Source organism: Carassius auratus, chromosome 4 (genome assembly GCF_003368295.1).
Source record: "Carassius auratus strain Wakin chromosome 4, ASM336829v1, whole genome shotgun sequence".
Classification (NCBI taxonomy): Eukaryota; Metazoa; Chordata; class Actinopteri; order Cypriniformes; family Cyprinidae; genus Carassius; species Carassius auratus.
The window spans coordinates 13,311,036-13,328,887 of NC_039246.1; the positions used below are offsets into that span (position 1 = coordinate 13,311,036).

Genomic DNA, 17,852 nt, shown 5'->3' on the forward strand with positions numbered 1-17,852 from the left:
CAGGCAAGAACAAGTTATTTAAAACATTTTTTCTTTTTATTTAAAATAATACGTTTGTTAAACAGTAATGCAGATATGTCACTTGGTAATAAATTATCCTCATAATTCAATACTTTGTAATGATGCAACTATTAAATCCATGGATCAAATCACACATATAGCACTCACAAACTGAGTAGGAATGTATTTTAGGAAAATGACAGGTGCGGCAAACCATTCGCTGAGGTTATGGCTTATAAATTAACTCTCATTGCACGCATTCAGGTGCCATTGCATGATACTGTTTGTTTTCAAGAGAGGCCGTTATTAGGTCTTTCTCCCCCTCTATTTCCTAACCTCTATATCCTGCATCCTTTGATCTCATCTCCCTCTCTTCCCTGACGGTAGGCGGAGTAGGACAGCTCGTTTGCCTCCCAGCAGTACAGATGCACTTTGAAAAGATCAGTGAGCGAGAAAACAAAGAGAGTAGACAGATATGAAAAGAGAGTCACCAGGACACAAAGCCCCAGAGCGAGCAGATGACTTGTCCAGACTCTCTCTCTCTCTCTCTCTCTCTCATACATGGAACATATAAACACATTCATACTTCTAAAAAATGAAAGCAGAGAAGAATGGGGTGAGCTGTGACACTTTTCAAATATGAAATTGACAGAAATACCTTTAAAATAATCCGAATGATTGAAGCCAAAATGTAGAAAATAATTTATGTGTATATTTATGTATATAAATTTAGAAAATATTTGACACTCACATATATATATATATATATATATATATATATATATATATATATATATACAATTTTAAATATTTTATAATTAATATATTTATAATATATATATATATATATTTTTTATTGTATATATTTTCATGTTCATTTTATATTTAATATAACAAAAACAATTAGAGCCTTTCTGGATACTGTATCTGATAATCTGACAAAAAGAAGTGTATTTTTTGGTAGCTAAAGAAGGTGACAAATCTTACTCCACTTTCCCTAACACTTGTGTTCAATTGTACAGTAAATTTATGTGAATGTGAAATACATACAGCATGCGATTGATATATTACATCAGCAAAGGGAACTGGGTCTACATGTACACAAGTGTCCAATAAAGAAATAGTGAATGTATCCTTTTACTAGCTACAGATCTTAAAAATCCGATTTTACATCATGTGGGCATTTTTGTGCAGTCCGTACGATAATAGACTATTTCCAAACCATTGGGCATTACGGCTGCGAACATCCATAATTGCTTCTCACAGTGCAGTCCCTTCATTAGTTGTCATCTTACAGTTGCTTTTAAACCTCAGGCCCAAAAAAATTATAAAAAAATTAGCCACTCAGCAGCCGAGCAAAAATATCTACTGTCTGTTCTACATAATTAAATCTGATGGACTCCAAAAAAAAAAAAAAAAAAAAGTACAGTTTCATTTTCACTGGTAATAGTTTGTGATGGCACGAAGCAGGGTTTGAAATAATACATTAGCTGCTAAGAGAGTTTTTTTTTTTTTTGTCGTGTAACACTGGGTTTCCTCTAGGCATCATACTTCTTTCCCGCCCTGTGGATTTGCTGGTACAAAGTCATGGAGAATGCCATCCCGAGCAGCTGCAGAACAGAGAAAATGACTTCAGCGTGAATGTGCATCAAACAGGATGTGACATCATTGGAGGAAAAGCTGTTTTCCAAAACATTCCAGGATGAGTTTAATGGTAATATTTGTACCTGTAAGACCAGCACACACATCGCGATGGTTCCGAGCAAATGTTTGTTGTCATTTAGCCATTCCTCAACCTTCTCATAGCAACCCTGAGAGTCAGAAAGAAGTAGTGTGTAGTAACGTTATAAGTAATGCTGGGAAGGCTATTTTGAATTTACAATGTGTACCACATTCAGAACTTAAAGTAGCTAAACTATAGTCACACTATCATATTTTAAGTATTTATCTACAGTTTAAACAAGTAGCTAACCAAATTAAAGCCATTTAAGCAGAAAATATAGTTACATTATTAAATGAAAATTATTTATAACTATATAACATATCTCAATTAGGGCGACTTGGTCTAGTAAATTTCTAAATTCAAAACTAAACTACTAACACTAATAAAAAGAGAGAAATATCGTCAACTACAATACAAAACTAGAATACAAATTTTGTATTAACAGCTGTTTATATTTGCTGTACTATGTAAATATAGTATTTTATATATATGTATATATGTATATGTATATATGTATATATACATACACATATATATATATATATGTATATATATGTATGTGTATATATATATATATATATATATATATATATATATATATATATATATATATATATATATATATATATAATAATCAAGGCATGCTTCCAAATTAAACTTATCAGTGTTAAATTACTAATAATTTTGTATTTATATGCACCAGTACACAGCAATATTTACCTACATATACTAACACAAACAAATCTACTGAAATAATGTTTTATTGCTCGAAATAAGTCTTGCTAGTCTGCGTTTTTGCAGTGCAATGGAATAAAATAAAATAAAATAAAGTAAAATACACCAATAAATCAATTTAAATAATAAGAAAAATAAAACAAAAGCAAAGCAAAGAAAATATTTAATTAAATACATTTAAATTGAGACTATTTAAATAAAATAAAGCATTAATAAAATAAAATACAATACAAATCAATGAAACTATTACAACAACATTTTAATTTGAGAAACTATCAAAATAGAATAATAAATATCCAGCTGTACCTGTGACCAGAAGACGTTAGTGGCGTTGCGACCGCACTCTTTGTAGTGTTCCTGGCAGCATCTGTCTGGAACTGTTTTCTCCTGCAGGGCATCATGCCAGTCTGTGTGCCCAGTAACACCACAACACTGCCACTGAGAGACAGAGTGAATATTCAGATTCATCATTTACACACTGAGCAAAGGAAATTTCTGCAGACGCCTGCATACTGTTCAATACTGGAGGGCTTCATGAGTTATCTCCCATAATTCTGTGGAGAGCAGCTGCCGATAAGATGTGGCCCAATCAGCTATCTGAACTCCCAGTGAACTGCCATTACTGTCACTGATGACCCTATATCACACCTGCACTCATTCACACACACCTCAGCTTGGATAATGTTCCAGGCGTTGCGGAGGCCGATGTTATTGTCCGTGTTGTAGAGCCTCAGGCCGTCTTTCAGATCCTGCTTAGCGTTCTCGCTCACCTGCAGAAAAGTTTAAAGTCACATGAAGCATTTGTAATCCGAATATATGAGTTACAGAGTAGTTTTTTGGAAATGAAGAAAACTTTAAGAATACTGAGAGAGTAAACCAGAAGAGCAGATGTGTGGGCTGTTGTTGTCAGGAGTCGAGTGGGTAATGAAAGTCTGTGTGTGGTGGGTGGTTAGTTCTGTGTGTGTGTGTGTGTGTGTGTGTGTGTGTGTGTGTAATAGATTGAGGGTGTGTGTGTGATGCTTATTGTTCATACTGTACCTTGTCCGTGTACACGAAGAAAAGGATGAGCATAATAAGCTCTGCCAGCAGAATGATCAACAAAACAATGAAGAACTACAAGAAAAAGAAGAGTAAAGTAAGTAAACTATTCATATCCAACAATACTAACTTTGTATATATATATATATATATATATATATATATATTACATAATTTATGGGATTATGTAAAGTCAGGCCAAAAATGACCCCCTCTCTCAATCAACCAATCAATAAATATATATAGCAAAATAATAAAATAAAAAAAACCAACTAGGTGTTGCCCAAAGGCTGACAGAAACTATGTGGAATGTGGAAATGAGGATGCTTTTGTTTCTTAGTCACATCATCTCAGCTTCACAGCCTTTCTCTGTACTCCTACACTCTCCATCATCTTTTGATGAAATCTGAGAGCTTTCTGTCCCTGCATAGACAGCAATGAAACTACCAAGTTCAGGGCCCAAAAAGGTAGTAAAGACATTGTTAAAATATTCCATGTGACATCAGTGGTTCAACCGTAATTTTATGAAGCTACAAAAATACTTTTTTGTGCACAAAGAAAACAAAATAATGAATTTATTCAACCATTTCTTCTCTTCCATTCATGTTTCATAGTGTTCTCGTGAATAGCAGTAGCGACTGATGAGAAGAGAAGAAATCTTTAATAAAGTCTTTGTTTTTTGCACACAAAAATTTAATAAAATGAATAGTCACATGGACTATTTTAACGATGTCCTTACTACATTTCTGGACCTGGGAACATTTCAGTTACACTGCTGTCTATGCAGGGTCAGAAAGCTCTCGGATTTCATCAAAAATATCTTGAATATGTTCTGAAGATGAAGGTCTTACTGGTTTTGAACAACATGAGATAATTAATGACAGTAATCAATAATATAATTTGTTAACTATTCCTTTAAACCTGTATTTTTAAAGCCCTGGGCAATGTGAAAGTTTCGTAAGTAATTACAAATGAAGGTAAGCACTGCTTTTAAATCTGTGTTGAATAAAAAAACATCAGAGCAACACCCAAACTACAGTGCCTATGCAGAAACAATTAGGCATATTTATCAGAAACTAGATTTTGAAAACATAGGTTTTTGGAGGGAACTGCACAGGGTTCAGAAACTGATGAAAAGCTACTAATGAATGAAATCATAAAAATGTAAATATAAAAAAAATTCAAAATAAAGCACATTTATCATAAAATGTCCATTAACTGAAATAAGAGAATCAACATAATAATATGTTGTTGAACTACTTAAATATGAACTTAAAATTTCAGGGGGTTACTTAAGTAATTATTTTATGTCAAAGAAGTTTGGCTGACTAAAAAAGTTTTTGTGACCCCCCTTAACTAAACAATTAACTTTTCATATGCTCGTAGCATAATGGAAACTTACATTTCAGCGAATTAGAACAGTTAAATATGCAGCGACCGCTGAAGTGATGAAGTATTACGTTTTTTGTAGTTTACTTTTGGAAAACAACCAGAGAGGATTGTATTAAAACCTAACATGCATAAATTAGAAAGAAAAAATAAAATAAAAATAAAAATACATTCCTTATGCAGTGTGCATTGTGGGAGTTTAGGTGTCGACTTACACTCAGCAACAGGCACTTGTTCTCCTTGATGGCACCGAGGCAACCAAGAAAGCCCGTGACCATGATGACAGAGCCCAAGGTAATGACCAGATTGGCGGCTGATAGGGAGGGGAAGGAGGGGGAGAAGGTGGCAAAACTGCCCTGAGAAACAGACAGCCATATGCCCACACCTAACAACCCGCAGCCCGACAACTGAGGAGAAACAGACAGAGGAGAGCATTTCACGTTAATAAACTCACAGAAACCCATTCATTATGGATCAAACACGCATAAACATTCAGTTCAACAGTGTTTCTTCAGGCTTTTACGTGTCCCAAAGTGTAAAACTGACTCTTCGGTTTCATCCACCGATTTCAGTAGGTCTCAGGAGGACTTGAGAGGCACTTTCTGAACTCAAGCTCACTCAAGGTAAGGTGTACTTACTGTTTCTGGACTGAGATGGATATGTGTGTGCATGCCTGACCGACTAAACGAAACCTGTGTCAGCTCCCCCTGCTGTGAGAGCAATATAAATGCTAATGGAACCGCAATGAAGGTTGTTGTTAAGTATTGAAGTGTGAATTTTGTGTGTGTCTAGATCGTAGGAGAGTAAAAGGTGTGCTTGTTGGGGAGAAACTCTTGTAATTTCATGCTCAGGTAACCAAACTGTAAAAGTAGTCTAGTCTGCTAAAGGCCAGGCAAAAGGAGAAAGTTAGCAAACAGACCTGGACCAGCTCCAAACAGAAAACCAGAATATGCTGTACAGTGTGTATAACACAAGTACATGATGGTACATCTGTAAAATTAGATTTTAAAACAATAAATGTCAAAATGCTTTCATTGTTTTACCCCAGTTTACCATGAAGAGTCCACTATACTGTAAGTAAGCCATTTGTAGGTTGATTTACAAGTTCACATTTGTATATAATGCTTCACAGTAAGATAAAGTTATATTTATTTTACACTCTGACTCAAGAGTGAAGATGCATGGATATTGACTATTTTAAACAAATGTATACATTACAACATTATAATGCACAATATAAAAAAATAGATATTCTTGCAAAGTATTATATTTAATGGTGTAATTAAATTATAACTGTCCTTAAAAATTAAATAATGTTTAAATATGAATATATAAGTAAAAAATATTACTAAATATTTTTAAGGTCTTTAAATGAAAAATTTAGAGGGGCAAGATGTTCTTCCTCACATAACGTATGTCACTGCAAGATATGCCCTACAGTGCAGCCGCCTGGCTCCCCACACACTGTTCTTTTGAGTGTAACTAAAGGTGAAAAGCTGTGTCATTCAGTTCCCTTGAGAAAATACCCAGCATGCACTCTGAGAAACCATGAAGAATCTGAAATGAGACAGAACCACAGCACTTGGAAAAATGATGAGTACGAAAAATGAGAGATAAAACAGGTATGTGTGTGTGTGTGTGTGTGTGTGTGTGTGTGAGAGAGAGAGAGAAAGAGAGAGAGAGAAAGAGAGAGAGAGAGAGAGAGAGAGAGAGAGAGAGAGACAGAGAGAAAGAGAGAGAAAGAGAGAGAAAGAGAGGACCAGCAGATCAAGTCAGAAAAAATAGGTTAAAGATGCTGAAAACTTAAAAAAAGCATGAAAATGAAAAGTATGGCACAGTAATCAGAAAGTCTGCGAGGAAATAATTAGGAAGTAAATGCAAGCATGAAAAATAAGCCACAGAGCACACAAACTAGAAAATAACAGAATAAAACATAAACAGGAAAAGCACAGAGTAAGAGTATTCTGTCCACAGGAGCAGACAGCTTTTAACCTAAATTTTAGTATTCATGACGCACTACCAGAATGAAGACACACAAACAAATTGAATTCAATCTATTCTCTCTGCCTTTGGAAAATCCTACATAATGGGTTTTTTCTTAATCTAATCCTGCATTTCAAATTGGGGGACTATTCGTTTGAGAGGTTTTCTTTACAGTGCACTGCACTCAAACAAACATGGACGGAGGTAGGCATTTACTAGATAAATGGTCTGAAGTAGCAGAAATCAACACAATAAAGGTGTGTGAAGAGGAGACTGAGGAAAGGACAAGAAGAAGCAGGGAAGCTGGATCAGGATGAAAAGTAGAGAAGTGGGCTAAAGAAGGACCAAGGACAGGACAGGAATGAAAAGGACTGAAAAGGAGAGGAGAGGAGAGGAGAGGAGAGGAGAGGAAAGGAACAAGATATAAGAAAAAGCAAGAAATAAACATGGGGAAAAGGAAAGGATAGGAAAGATCAAAAGAGTGGAACTGGCCCAGGAAAGAAAATATATTAAATGTAAACACAGGGAAACAAATGACAAGAAAGTGATAAGAAAAGAAGTAATAGAAAGAAAATAAATTATCTGAAAAGGACGGGGAAGAAAATGGGCAGAAAAGGAATAAGGAAATGGAAAAGGAAAAGGAAAGGATGACGGGCAGGAAATTACTAAAGAAATAACAGGAAAAGGGATAGCAAAGGAAATGATAAAGGAAATCGATAGAAATTACAGGGAAAACAAAAGTAATAAAAAAATGGAAACAAAGAAATATGAAAGGACAAAGGACAAGAAAAGCAATAGAAACGGAAACCACCGGAAAACAAAGGAATAGTAAAAACATGAAAAAGGAAATAAAAGGATAACGGAGAGGAAAAGGAATAGGAAAGGAAAGGAAGGAAAATGTGGAGAAGAGAAGACTAGAAAGAGGCAAGAAAGGAAATGGAAAAAAGACAGTACAGGAATAAAGATAACAAAAGGAAATTAAAAAGGAAAGGAACAAAATAAATCAATTGAAAATTAAAGGAAAATAAAAAAATGGAAAAGAAAGAAATAAAGGAGCTTAATACTAAAGTGCAGGAAAAGAAAAATAAATATCAAAGGAAAGCATCAGGATAAGAAATGAAAGGAAAATTACAGGTAAAAGGGAAAAATGTAAAGGACAGGAAAAAAGCAAAACAAAAGAAATAACTTTTTTATTAAATGTAGGCCGCATCGATGAATAAGTATTAGAAATAACATACCAGAAGATCTAGAAAAGTTGAGTCAGTCGTTCATGTTAATAACAGATCCCACATGCAAAACTGACCTCACACCCACTAATGAGTGTACTGTGTGTGTTTGTGACCTTGTGCAGAGTGAACTGAGTCTGGCCTAAACTTTCTGACTCATGTATTAAACATGGAGCTGAGAGCCATCAGGCTCAGTAATGTCAAGCACATGAAATATAGATTACCAGCGACCTAAAACACCTCCTCAACTCCACTCAGAAACATCATTACCACCCCATTTACATCCCATATAAAAATATAATAAAAATGCTCACAATACATCAACTGTAAACATAAGCAGCGAGATCAAGCTTTTATGTATAATGTTCTGAAAAGACATTATTGAACCCCTCTGTAACACTTGTAATTCAAAACACAAATGTCATTTCTCTTCAATGGAAAACTAAACTCCGAAAATAAATTATATTGAAGGAAAAGAAAACCACACTATATAAAGGTAATTCCCTCTTCGCCCCGCTGTTTAAAGTGTACAGTGTGCAATCTTCAGGCATTTGCAATCTTCACATAATTTCCTTATTCTTTTATGTTCCCTTTTCCATCATTATATGGGTGTATTATGTGGGTATGTGTGCACAGTGGGAGATTTTAGATCAGTCGGGAGTTTTTTCTCAAGTTTCCTGCTTGCGATTTGGTGCTTCCGTCATTAAACTGGCTCGGAATCAAACAAACAACAACACACACACAGCAGATCAAACGAGTGATAGCTCACAACTCAACAGAACCGTAATCTGACACACAGACTTCCTGTTGCAGATACATTACACAACAACAACAACATAGACACAGATGATTGAAAGTTAAACTGGAGGCCTATAAGAGATGTTAGAATGAAAAAGAGCGAGAGAAAAGGCGGAGGGATTTGTTTGAGTGCTCTAGTTCAGATGAATATGCATTACTGCCTTTGATCTAAGAGCATTTAACATCTCGTGATGAACCTACTTCCCTCCTTGGCTCTCACTGCAGCACACACATCCATGTACACAAACACTGACTGTGTTTTTTACAATTTTTTACAAAATAATTCAATTATTACCAGGCGAGTCATACCCATTCAGATTGATTTCTGAGTTAAGTGGGTTTTGAATTTATAATATTTATTTGAAAATGTAAGATAGACATATTGAGGCATAGCCTACATTTTCCATGCATGAGTTTCTAGTTGTTTATGATTTTATTGGCTTCTTTAGAAATCGTTTTATACAGATTGCATTCACAACTACCATTTTCTAGCCACTGATGTATTTTACAGATGAACAATACTAGAAAAATAATTCTCTAGCAATTTCCATGACTTTTTTTAGGCTAAAACTGCTATTTTTTATTTTATCTGATAATTTCTTTACTGTGGGAGAAAATAAAAACATTGTATGCAGAAAACACCCCACACTGCATGCATCTGGCAATCATTCACATGAAAATCCAACAAAAGTTCACACAAGTAGTGCTTAAAACATCTTAAAATTATGGATTTGTTTCTTACAAACACACAGCTTTTAACTTAACAAGATGGTAATTGATGGACTGGAGTTGTGTGGATTACTTGTGGACGGCACCCATTCACTGCAGAGGATCAATTGGTGAACACAAGATGTAAATGTTCTACATTTCTCCAAATCTTTTCATCTACATCTTGGATGACCAGAGAGTTACATTTAAGCAAATTTAAATTTTTGGGTGAACTATAATTTTAATTCTTTAGGAAAATCATTGTACAAACAGCTAACTTAAAGCAGTTTCTGCACATTAAAACTTTGAACAAAGAATGCATTTTGACAACAAGTAAGTGTGGATAATTCATGCTGTACTTTAATACTCACCCAGAACAGCAGGTTAAAGAGGAACATCATGTATTTGACACAGCACAGGCATCCACGAGCCATCTTCAGCTTCTCGAACTCTAGGAGCAACACAAACGACAAGTCCAGGTAAAACACAACGTACTTCCCACCGGTAGACACGCGCTTATCCTGAGGCTTCCCTACAGGTGGGACAGCGACCACGACACCGTCACTCTGTGCCGTTTGATCTTTGACATTTGACCCCCGGGAGCCGTAGAAGGCCCCCACAGCCAGGCGGTGACCCCGATGGGCCGCCCGGGTGAATTCTGACTCTGCGCTGTCCAATGAGGGGCTCCGCTGGACCTCAGATTCGTGGCTCTCACACCTCTGCATTATTGGATGAAGGCCAGGTGGAGGGCATGTTTCACACGCTCTGCAACCTAACACACGTGTCCAAAGTTGCCATTGGAAAGGATTTAACAGCTGTGCTCACAAAAACACAAGAACTTCAGAAGTCTAATAAGAGGGTTTTCTCGAGATCGTAATTCCTTTGAATTAAGAACGTCTTCCTCCTGCTGCTTCCTATTTGTCTTTTTCCCCTTTACGCTGTGCATGCAGTAAAGCAGAGCATGTGCTTTCAACTTTCCCCGCTCTCACTCCATTGTACTCTTTCATTGCTCTGTGTCGGCATGATTCGCTTTGCTGCATGAACCACTTTTTCCTCTGCACGCTCTTGCTTCCATCCAGTGCTATTATTAGAGATCTCCTCTCCCTGCTCTTCCCATCCCAACTAGTGCTCTGTCCCTCTCTCTGCATCCTCCTACCTTCATTCTTTCATCCCTCTCTCTCTCTCGCTCTCTCTTTGGCTCCTCCTCCTGCACTCCGGCCAATCTGTTTGCAGGTCAATGGATGCGTTATCTCCCTATTCCCATGTACCTTTGAAAGTATCAGTATGCAAGCGGGAAAATGAAAGCTGATTGAGGGAATAAATCAAATCCTAGCACATGTATGCCTTATCCCTTCGATACTGTCTGTATGTTCATGCCATCTCGCTTAATCAGAGCGATTTTGCAGAGATCGTGCAGTGCCAATGTTTCCAGGTCATTCCTCTGTTGTCAAGCCACATAAGTGTAAAGAGTGCATCTGATTTGTGGTTGCTGTTTTTTTTTTTATGTGGTGTTGTATGAATGGTGCTCTTCATGATTTTTCAACACATTTACATGCTAAAGAAACACACTTCGGACAAAAACAAACAAACATGCATTTGCTTTCATACTTGGACAGAATTTGGTCTGTGCCTGTGATCTTTTAAGATAGACTGATAAATAACAAAACTTCCGTACATGCAGGTATTTTTTTATTTATTTATTTTTAACCAAGCAACCAGCTACCATCAACCTCTCAAAAGCAACTGCTCAGCAATGCCATTGAAACTTAACTTAAACAGCATCGAACTAATAGGCTAGGATGCTTACTGACCTTTAACGTTAGCAGCAGTGAAGCATGCAAGAGACAGCTTGAAAAACAGACTGATATTGGGTCTAATTTAAGCACATACAGTACAGTTCGTTCAACAGATTGTACTGTCGCAGGGCATAATGTCAAATTTAATTTACACAATCCATGTTTCTCAACCACTAGAATGTTCTGGGAAGACATATTTTCAGTGTTGCATCAGCTGAATGATTGACACCCTAATATGCAATAATACAACAGACAGAACAGATTGTACATCTATACCTCACAACTGTTTTTTAATAATGACTAAGAATACAATTTTTTTAAATCTATACGGCCAGGTATGTCATAGTTTGGAAATGAATAACGAATATTAAATTTTATTCTAAAATGTGAAAACGGTTTATTTTAGGCTTAGCCTGAAGCATTATAATTTGCAATAAGAAAGCATTATAATAAAAGCAATAAAAATCATTGTATGTCCCTATTTATGTAACTAAACATGCATATTTGTGTTTGGGGGATATTTTTTTACTGTATTTTTTTTATTTATTTTTTTTATAATTCTTTCCCTCCGGTGCTCTTTCCACTCTAATTAAATGACATTGTGATCTTGTGTAACTCAGTGTGTGTGTGTGTGTGCGCGTTGCTGTGTATTTTACCCTGCGGTGGCTTTGTGAGATCTGATGTTCTCAGGAAACTCATTAGACAGGATTTATTAACTGAACAGTGTTTATTTTGCTGCAAGAGTGGACAATACGTTTCCACAACTGCACACACAGGCAGCAAATGTATACACCTATACTTTCGAGGACCTTCCATAAATGTATATTGTTCCTCAGTTTTTAATTTGCTTATTTATTTTGCCACTGTTTTTTTAGTAAGGATTTACTTGACGTCAAATAGACTTTTATCATGCACTATGATCAAACATTTAAAATCACAGAGAAGTGTTTATGCTAAATAATTTTTATTAAACTATTTTTAAAACAATAAACTGTAATAAGGTTAACAGCTGTTTTTGCAGTCATTTGTTCATGCATTATCTTTAATTAACAATGAACTACATATGTTTTTTTATTTAAACACAAAAGTCAAATAGTTTGAACAGAAATGTGTTTATGAGTACACAATTTGGCCCTCAGGGGTATTGCAAAACAAGTACACTACAACATGCTTTGGGCAAACTATTTGCTAAAATTAAACTGTCTCCTGATTCTGTTCTCTGCATCTTGAGGGAACAGCACATGTAGTACTATACATCGAGTGTCAGGCCCGAATAGCGGCACATGAAACACTCCTGGGATACGCTACTGGAATATTTTATGTCTTGTGCATCTCACATGGCTTCTGTCTGGGTGCCTGAATAGAGCATAACAGGAGAAACAGTGCAGAATATCTGTTCACAGGTACTTAACACATCCACAGTCAGGAACAGCACTCATTTATTATACATACAGAGAAGACAGGACAGAGAGGATTGCAAGATATCTGATGGAGAGAGAGAAAAGAAGAAAAACGACAGAGAGTAACAGATGTGTTCTTAAAGTTCATTGTTTCCTCTTAATGTTTACCAAAGCCTTGTTGAATATGCATTTTTAGCATGATTTCTTAAATCTCTTGAGTATGGGCATGTATTGGTGCTCAGACATTATGTAAATCATGCCAGAGAACTTTTTGAAAACTCTTCAAAAGATGTCTATTCAGTAAGCATACAAAAATCACTCATGCAATAGATTGAGAAGTGCTAAAAATGTTTTATTATAGTTATATAATTATTATATAATACTTATAATTCACAATTTTGGGGCCATAGGATTTTTTATGTTTTTTAAAGTCTCTTATGCTCAACCGAGGCTGCATCTATTTGATAAAAAATACAGTAGAAAAAACGAATATTGTGAAATATTATTACAATGTAAATTAACTGTTTTCTTTTTGAATGTATTTTAAAATGCAGTTTATTCCTGCAATGCAAAGCATTATAACTCTAGTCTTCAGTGTGACGTGATCCTTCAGAAATTATTCTAATATGCTGATTTGATGCACTATATTTTTCTTTCTTGGCATTATCAATGTTGAAAACAGAGGTGCTGCTTAACATTATTGTGGAAACTTGATAGATGATTCCATATTGCTAATTAAATTTATAGAAATAAATTAGCTTTTTTTAATGTCTTAAACCTAGGAGTTTATTTTTTCTAAGTTTACATTTTAAATGAAATTCCCAAATCTTCAATGTGGTCACAGATTTTTGGACTCCACTGTATTTACGGTAATAAATGCTGCCCAGATGTGTTTTTAAGGAGTATTAATTAAACAGACTCTGAGGAAGCACAATCTGCCATCTCTTACACACTATAATGAACATCTGCCTGCCAGCCTGCTCAGCGCTTCACACACACATACACCCACACACACCCACACACACACACACACACACACACACACACACTCCTTCTCTCTGTACACTATACTGTACAACAACTTCTGAGTCAACAAGCTTTTCGTGTCTTTATGGGAATGTTTCTCATCGTACATGACTGTGGTTTCAAAGAGGCCATTTCGTTCAGCTGGACGCGTCGGCTTGCATGTAAACCGCACTCTTGGGCACTCAAGAGGGATGTATTCCCGAACAGTCTGCCCTATATGTAAATCAACTACCATTAACTTCCCATCCAGGGAATGCTGGTTGACTTGCTGGCAAAAAGAACATTTTAACACTTTCCAAGGAAATTGAAGTAGTGTGTTGGGAAAGAAGGAACAAAATTAGGGCTGATTTTATACTCCCAGCATGCAACAAGATATTTTAACCTGCTATATGCCTTTTCTTTCTAAGAATCATAAAAAACTACAGTCAATAAATGGCATAAAATACAAGTGAAGTCACAAGTATAAGAAAAGATAATAAACTACACTTTTTTCAGTACTTGTCTAAAATTAAACCCTTCTACCTTGCATGCTCAGGTTTAGTCACTATTTGCATACTAACTGTGCAATAGTACATACTGCATGCTAGATTATAATTAATAAGTTCCAAACCATAGGTTAAAAACAGCATTTTACAGGTATTGTTAATGCATACAATTTCCATGTATGCACAGAAATGCTTTTTGGGCTAATATTGCCCAAAACCAACAAAAAAGGAGGTTTTATGATGATTCTTCTGGTTTAAATGTATAAAATTATGCAGCAAAGACATCTGTGATATATTTGTAGTATGCAATATACTACCCACACTACATTCACACATAAAATACTTTAAGGCCGATCTCTCAGTACCTTTTAAATTAATAATGAGATTTTGTATCACTGAAATATCTGTCAACACACATCGCGTCCATGCTAGAGAGTAAAACGTGTAATATTATCCCGAGTCACATTGAATTGAAGATGTATGACTGTATGCAGAACGACTAAAGCAACAGCAGAAGCAGAAGACAGCCTGTCTGATATTTTTATAACAACTGGCATTTTCATAAGACCAACTGTTTCAAGCAATGGCATTTTTTAATAGCTTCCCTACAAACGCATGAATATTAAAGATGCCTTCCGTGCAGAAAATTGCATTTTCAAAACAGAAAGAAGGCCTTTGATGAATGAGATTCTAGCTTTAAAAACAGGTGAATTAATTGCCTCTCGAGCATCCGAAACCTGACACAAATGCAAGCCGATGTGCATATGTTGTTTTGCATGTGTATGGAGTTTAAAGTTAGAGCAAGGGCTACACAAAAGGATCAATTATTGTAAAAATGGCCTTTAATGCAAACATTCAGCACAGGATGTACTCTTCCTGTGTATGACAGCCTGAGGGCATGTGCCGTCTCAGTCCTAAATTATGTCATTAGCTCTTTTTTCTGTTCGCTATTCAAAAGAGGCTGCACTCTGACCTGCTCTAGCTCACACTTGACGTCTTTTCTCTGTTTTTAGAAGACTATTTAGCATCAACTGTGTGACCTCTTTGGAGGTGTGAGGAATTTTGGGATGCACTGCCCTCTGGTGTTATTAAAATCTGATGTGCCATCTCTACAATCTGGTTGTGGATGAGACTTGGCCAGACTTATATGCGTACTGAAATAGTAGGCTATGAAAGAAGAGAGACTTGAGTCAACAACAAATTTTCAGAGCAATGAGTGGTATTTGATGAGATACTGTAATCCAATACTGAGATCCAGGGGGGAAATATATATATATATATTTTTTTTTATTATCTTTTCTAGATCTTAAAATTAAAGAGACATAAAATGCTGACTAGTTCTCCAAATATATGACATATATGACCTTAGTCTCCTCAACCTCATTTGTTAAAAAAATAAATACAAATTAATAGTAATATTACAATTTAAAGAATATTGAAAATAACAAAACAACAAAAGAAGAGTTTATGTTAAGAGTTAAAAAAAAATCAACATTAGGTCACATTATGATTATGTACGCGCCATATAAATTTATTAATCTGATTGTCATTGAAAATTGTTATTCTTTTTAAAAATATTAAAGGAGGGGTACAGTGTTCCATGTATTCAGAGTTGTTCGCAGTGTCAAAGAGATGGCCAAAGTTGTAAAAAAGTAATTTGGAAGAATGACAGAGAATTTTTGTGGTGAAAATCTTACTTCTGGCTTTGTAGAGTTTCGGCTGGGGTTTTTTTTCCAATCGTGGATTTAATGACGTAGACAATGGTGGAACTCCTTATTATGAGCATTTCTCTCAGAAAAGCGTGCCCGTGCACACGGGAAATTGTCAGAAGCGCTGCATAGGATTTGTTTGAGAATGTCTCCAAATAAGTGTGTTTTTGGATGTGAGGGAAAGTTTACCATGCTCAGCTTCCCAAAGAACCCAGTGTAACACGAACAGTGTATGCAGTTTTTTTTCAGGGGCAGCAACAGAGTGTATCAAGTGCGTTTGTGTGTTCTTGTCATTTCAGTGTCGAATGTTGATCGATGCTGGATTTGCACATCATTTGCTATTAAAAAATGGAGTGGTCCCAGTGACAAAAAAAAAAAAAACATTCATGTAAGTACAACTGCATCAGATTTCTGTCTTTTGTTTGATATCAGCACATAAGAATATATGTTAATGGAAACACGGCACAGGCTCACGGCACGCCGGGAGCTCGGCTTTTTCCGGAGATTTTTTTTCCGGAGAGAAAGCTGTATTTTTATTTTATAAATATGATAAAACTAAAGACTTTTTGGAAATATGAAGGATGCAGTACTACTATATAAGTACTAAAGAATAACATGAGAATAGGTGAAACTGTGTTATGTTATGTAACCTTTAAGTTAATATTTTAAATTCGAATGAAAGAGCTGTATTAATTTTATTTAATCAATTGGGATCACGCTTTTTTTTCAGATTAAAGGCTTAACCAAAACACAGACCTTAACAGGCAAATGATGTATGGTGTAAATATGCTCAGTGTTTCCATGAGTCTGCAGCAGCTGCTTTGAGAGATGCGCTTTTTAGATGCGCCAATTCTGCACATTCCAGTGCAGCGCTAATCACACACACACACACACACACACACACACACACACACACACACACACACTGAACAACAACTGATGTAAAGTTTACTGAATTCTTAAAAAGCTTAGTTTAATCCAACTGTAGGCCTTGAACACATTTGCACTCTTTTTACACGAATAGCCCCAAATCTAGGCTACTTCATCATCTACTGTATCTATCCGCGCAAATCTTTCATCGGAAAGAAGTTTCCGTAGTAGCAGAGATTTTCCTGCTAGGACAGGCTGATCTAGATTGACGCATTTAAACTTCCATATACGATTATTTTTGTTTAAATACCACATTATAACCACTTAACAAAATAAAACTGGAAGTATTTTATTATATAAAACGGATAGCCTTTATAAGCATACTAGCAACTGATAGACATGAATAGTACAACAAGCTAAGAGCACATACTTGGATAGTAAACAACTGTAGAGTTAAATATTAAACATATAACGTTAGACAAGAATAAGAACTTTTGACGTTTTTTAAGCCTTACTCACCTTACTGGAAGCCCAACTTGTGATTTCCGACTTGCTTTCTTCTTCTTTCCGAGGAAATCTCCACACTTTCGTTTACGTTTGTTTATATAGAGGTAAAGGCTGTTTTAACTGGGACCAATAGACGTATAACGCGTATAAACTATCGGTAAGCAGACTTCTGATTTCATGGTAGTCCAAAAAAAATGTCAGGAGCTCGAAGAAATCGAAATGGCAGTAAGTTTTCCCACGAACGGAAACAGTGTAGCAGGAAAGATGGAGAGGCGTGACTTCACTCCCGTTTACGGGTCAGAGCGAGAACTGCTGTAAATCCACAGGAAAACACTGCTGGCAGTATCCAGCAGGGGGCGCCAGTCCACACGCAATCCCACAAGAGGGTGATTAATTAACAACATTCAAAAATACCGAGGCTTGTAATTCCTAAAAACACAGAAAATGTAGGTAATAAAG

The 17,852-nt window shown here is 35.8% G+C and overlaps 1 protein-coding gene across 2 annotated transcripts; it reads right to left on the reverse strand.

Annotated features, from left to right (window-relative positions):
- Window positions 1-1,517: 1,517 nt before the first annotated feature.
- Window positions 1,518-17,647, reverse strand: tspan9b (tetraspanin 9b). Of its 2 annotated transcripts, XM_026227650.1 has the most exons (8): window positions 17,406-17,647; window positions 9,972-10,051; window positions 5,101-5,292; window positions 3,497-3,571; window positions 3,127-3,228; window positions 2,765-2,896; window positions 1,728-1,811; window positions 1,518-1,610 (listed from the first exon to the last, which is right to left on the reverse strand). In XM_026227650.1, exons 2-8 carry the CDS (start codon window positions 10,032-10,034, stop codon window positions 1,539-1,541), a joined length of 720 nt encoding a protein of 239 aa, XP_026083435.1. In that variant the 5' UTR covers window positions 10,035-10,051; window positions 17,406-17,647; the 3' UTR covers window positions 1,518-1,538. The 2 variants fall into 2 exon arrangements, with proteins under 2 accessions (XP_026083435.1, XP_026083427.1); XM_026227642.1 differs by lacking the exon at window positions 17,406-17,647 and having other exon boundaries at window positions 9,972-10,340.
- Window positions 17,648-17,852: the final 205 nt, after the last annotated feature.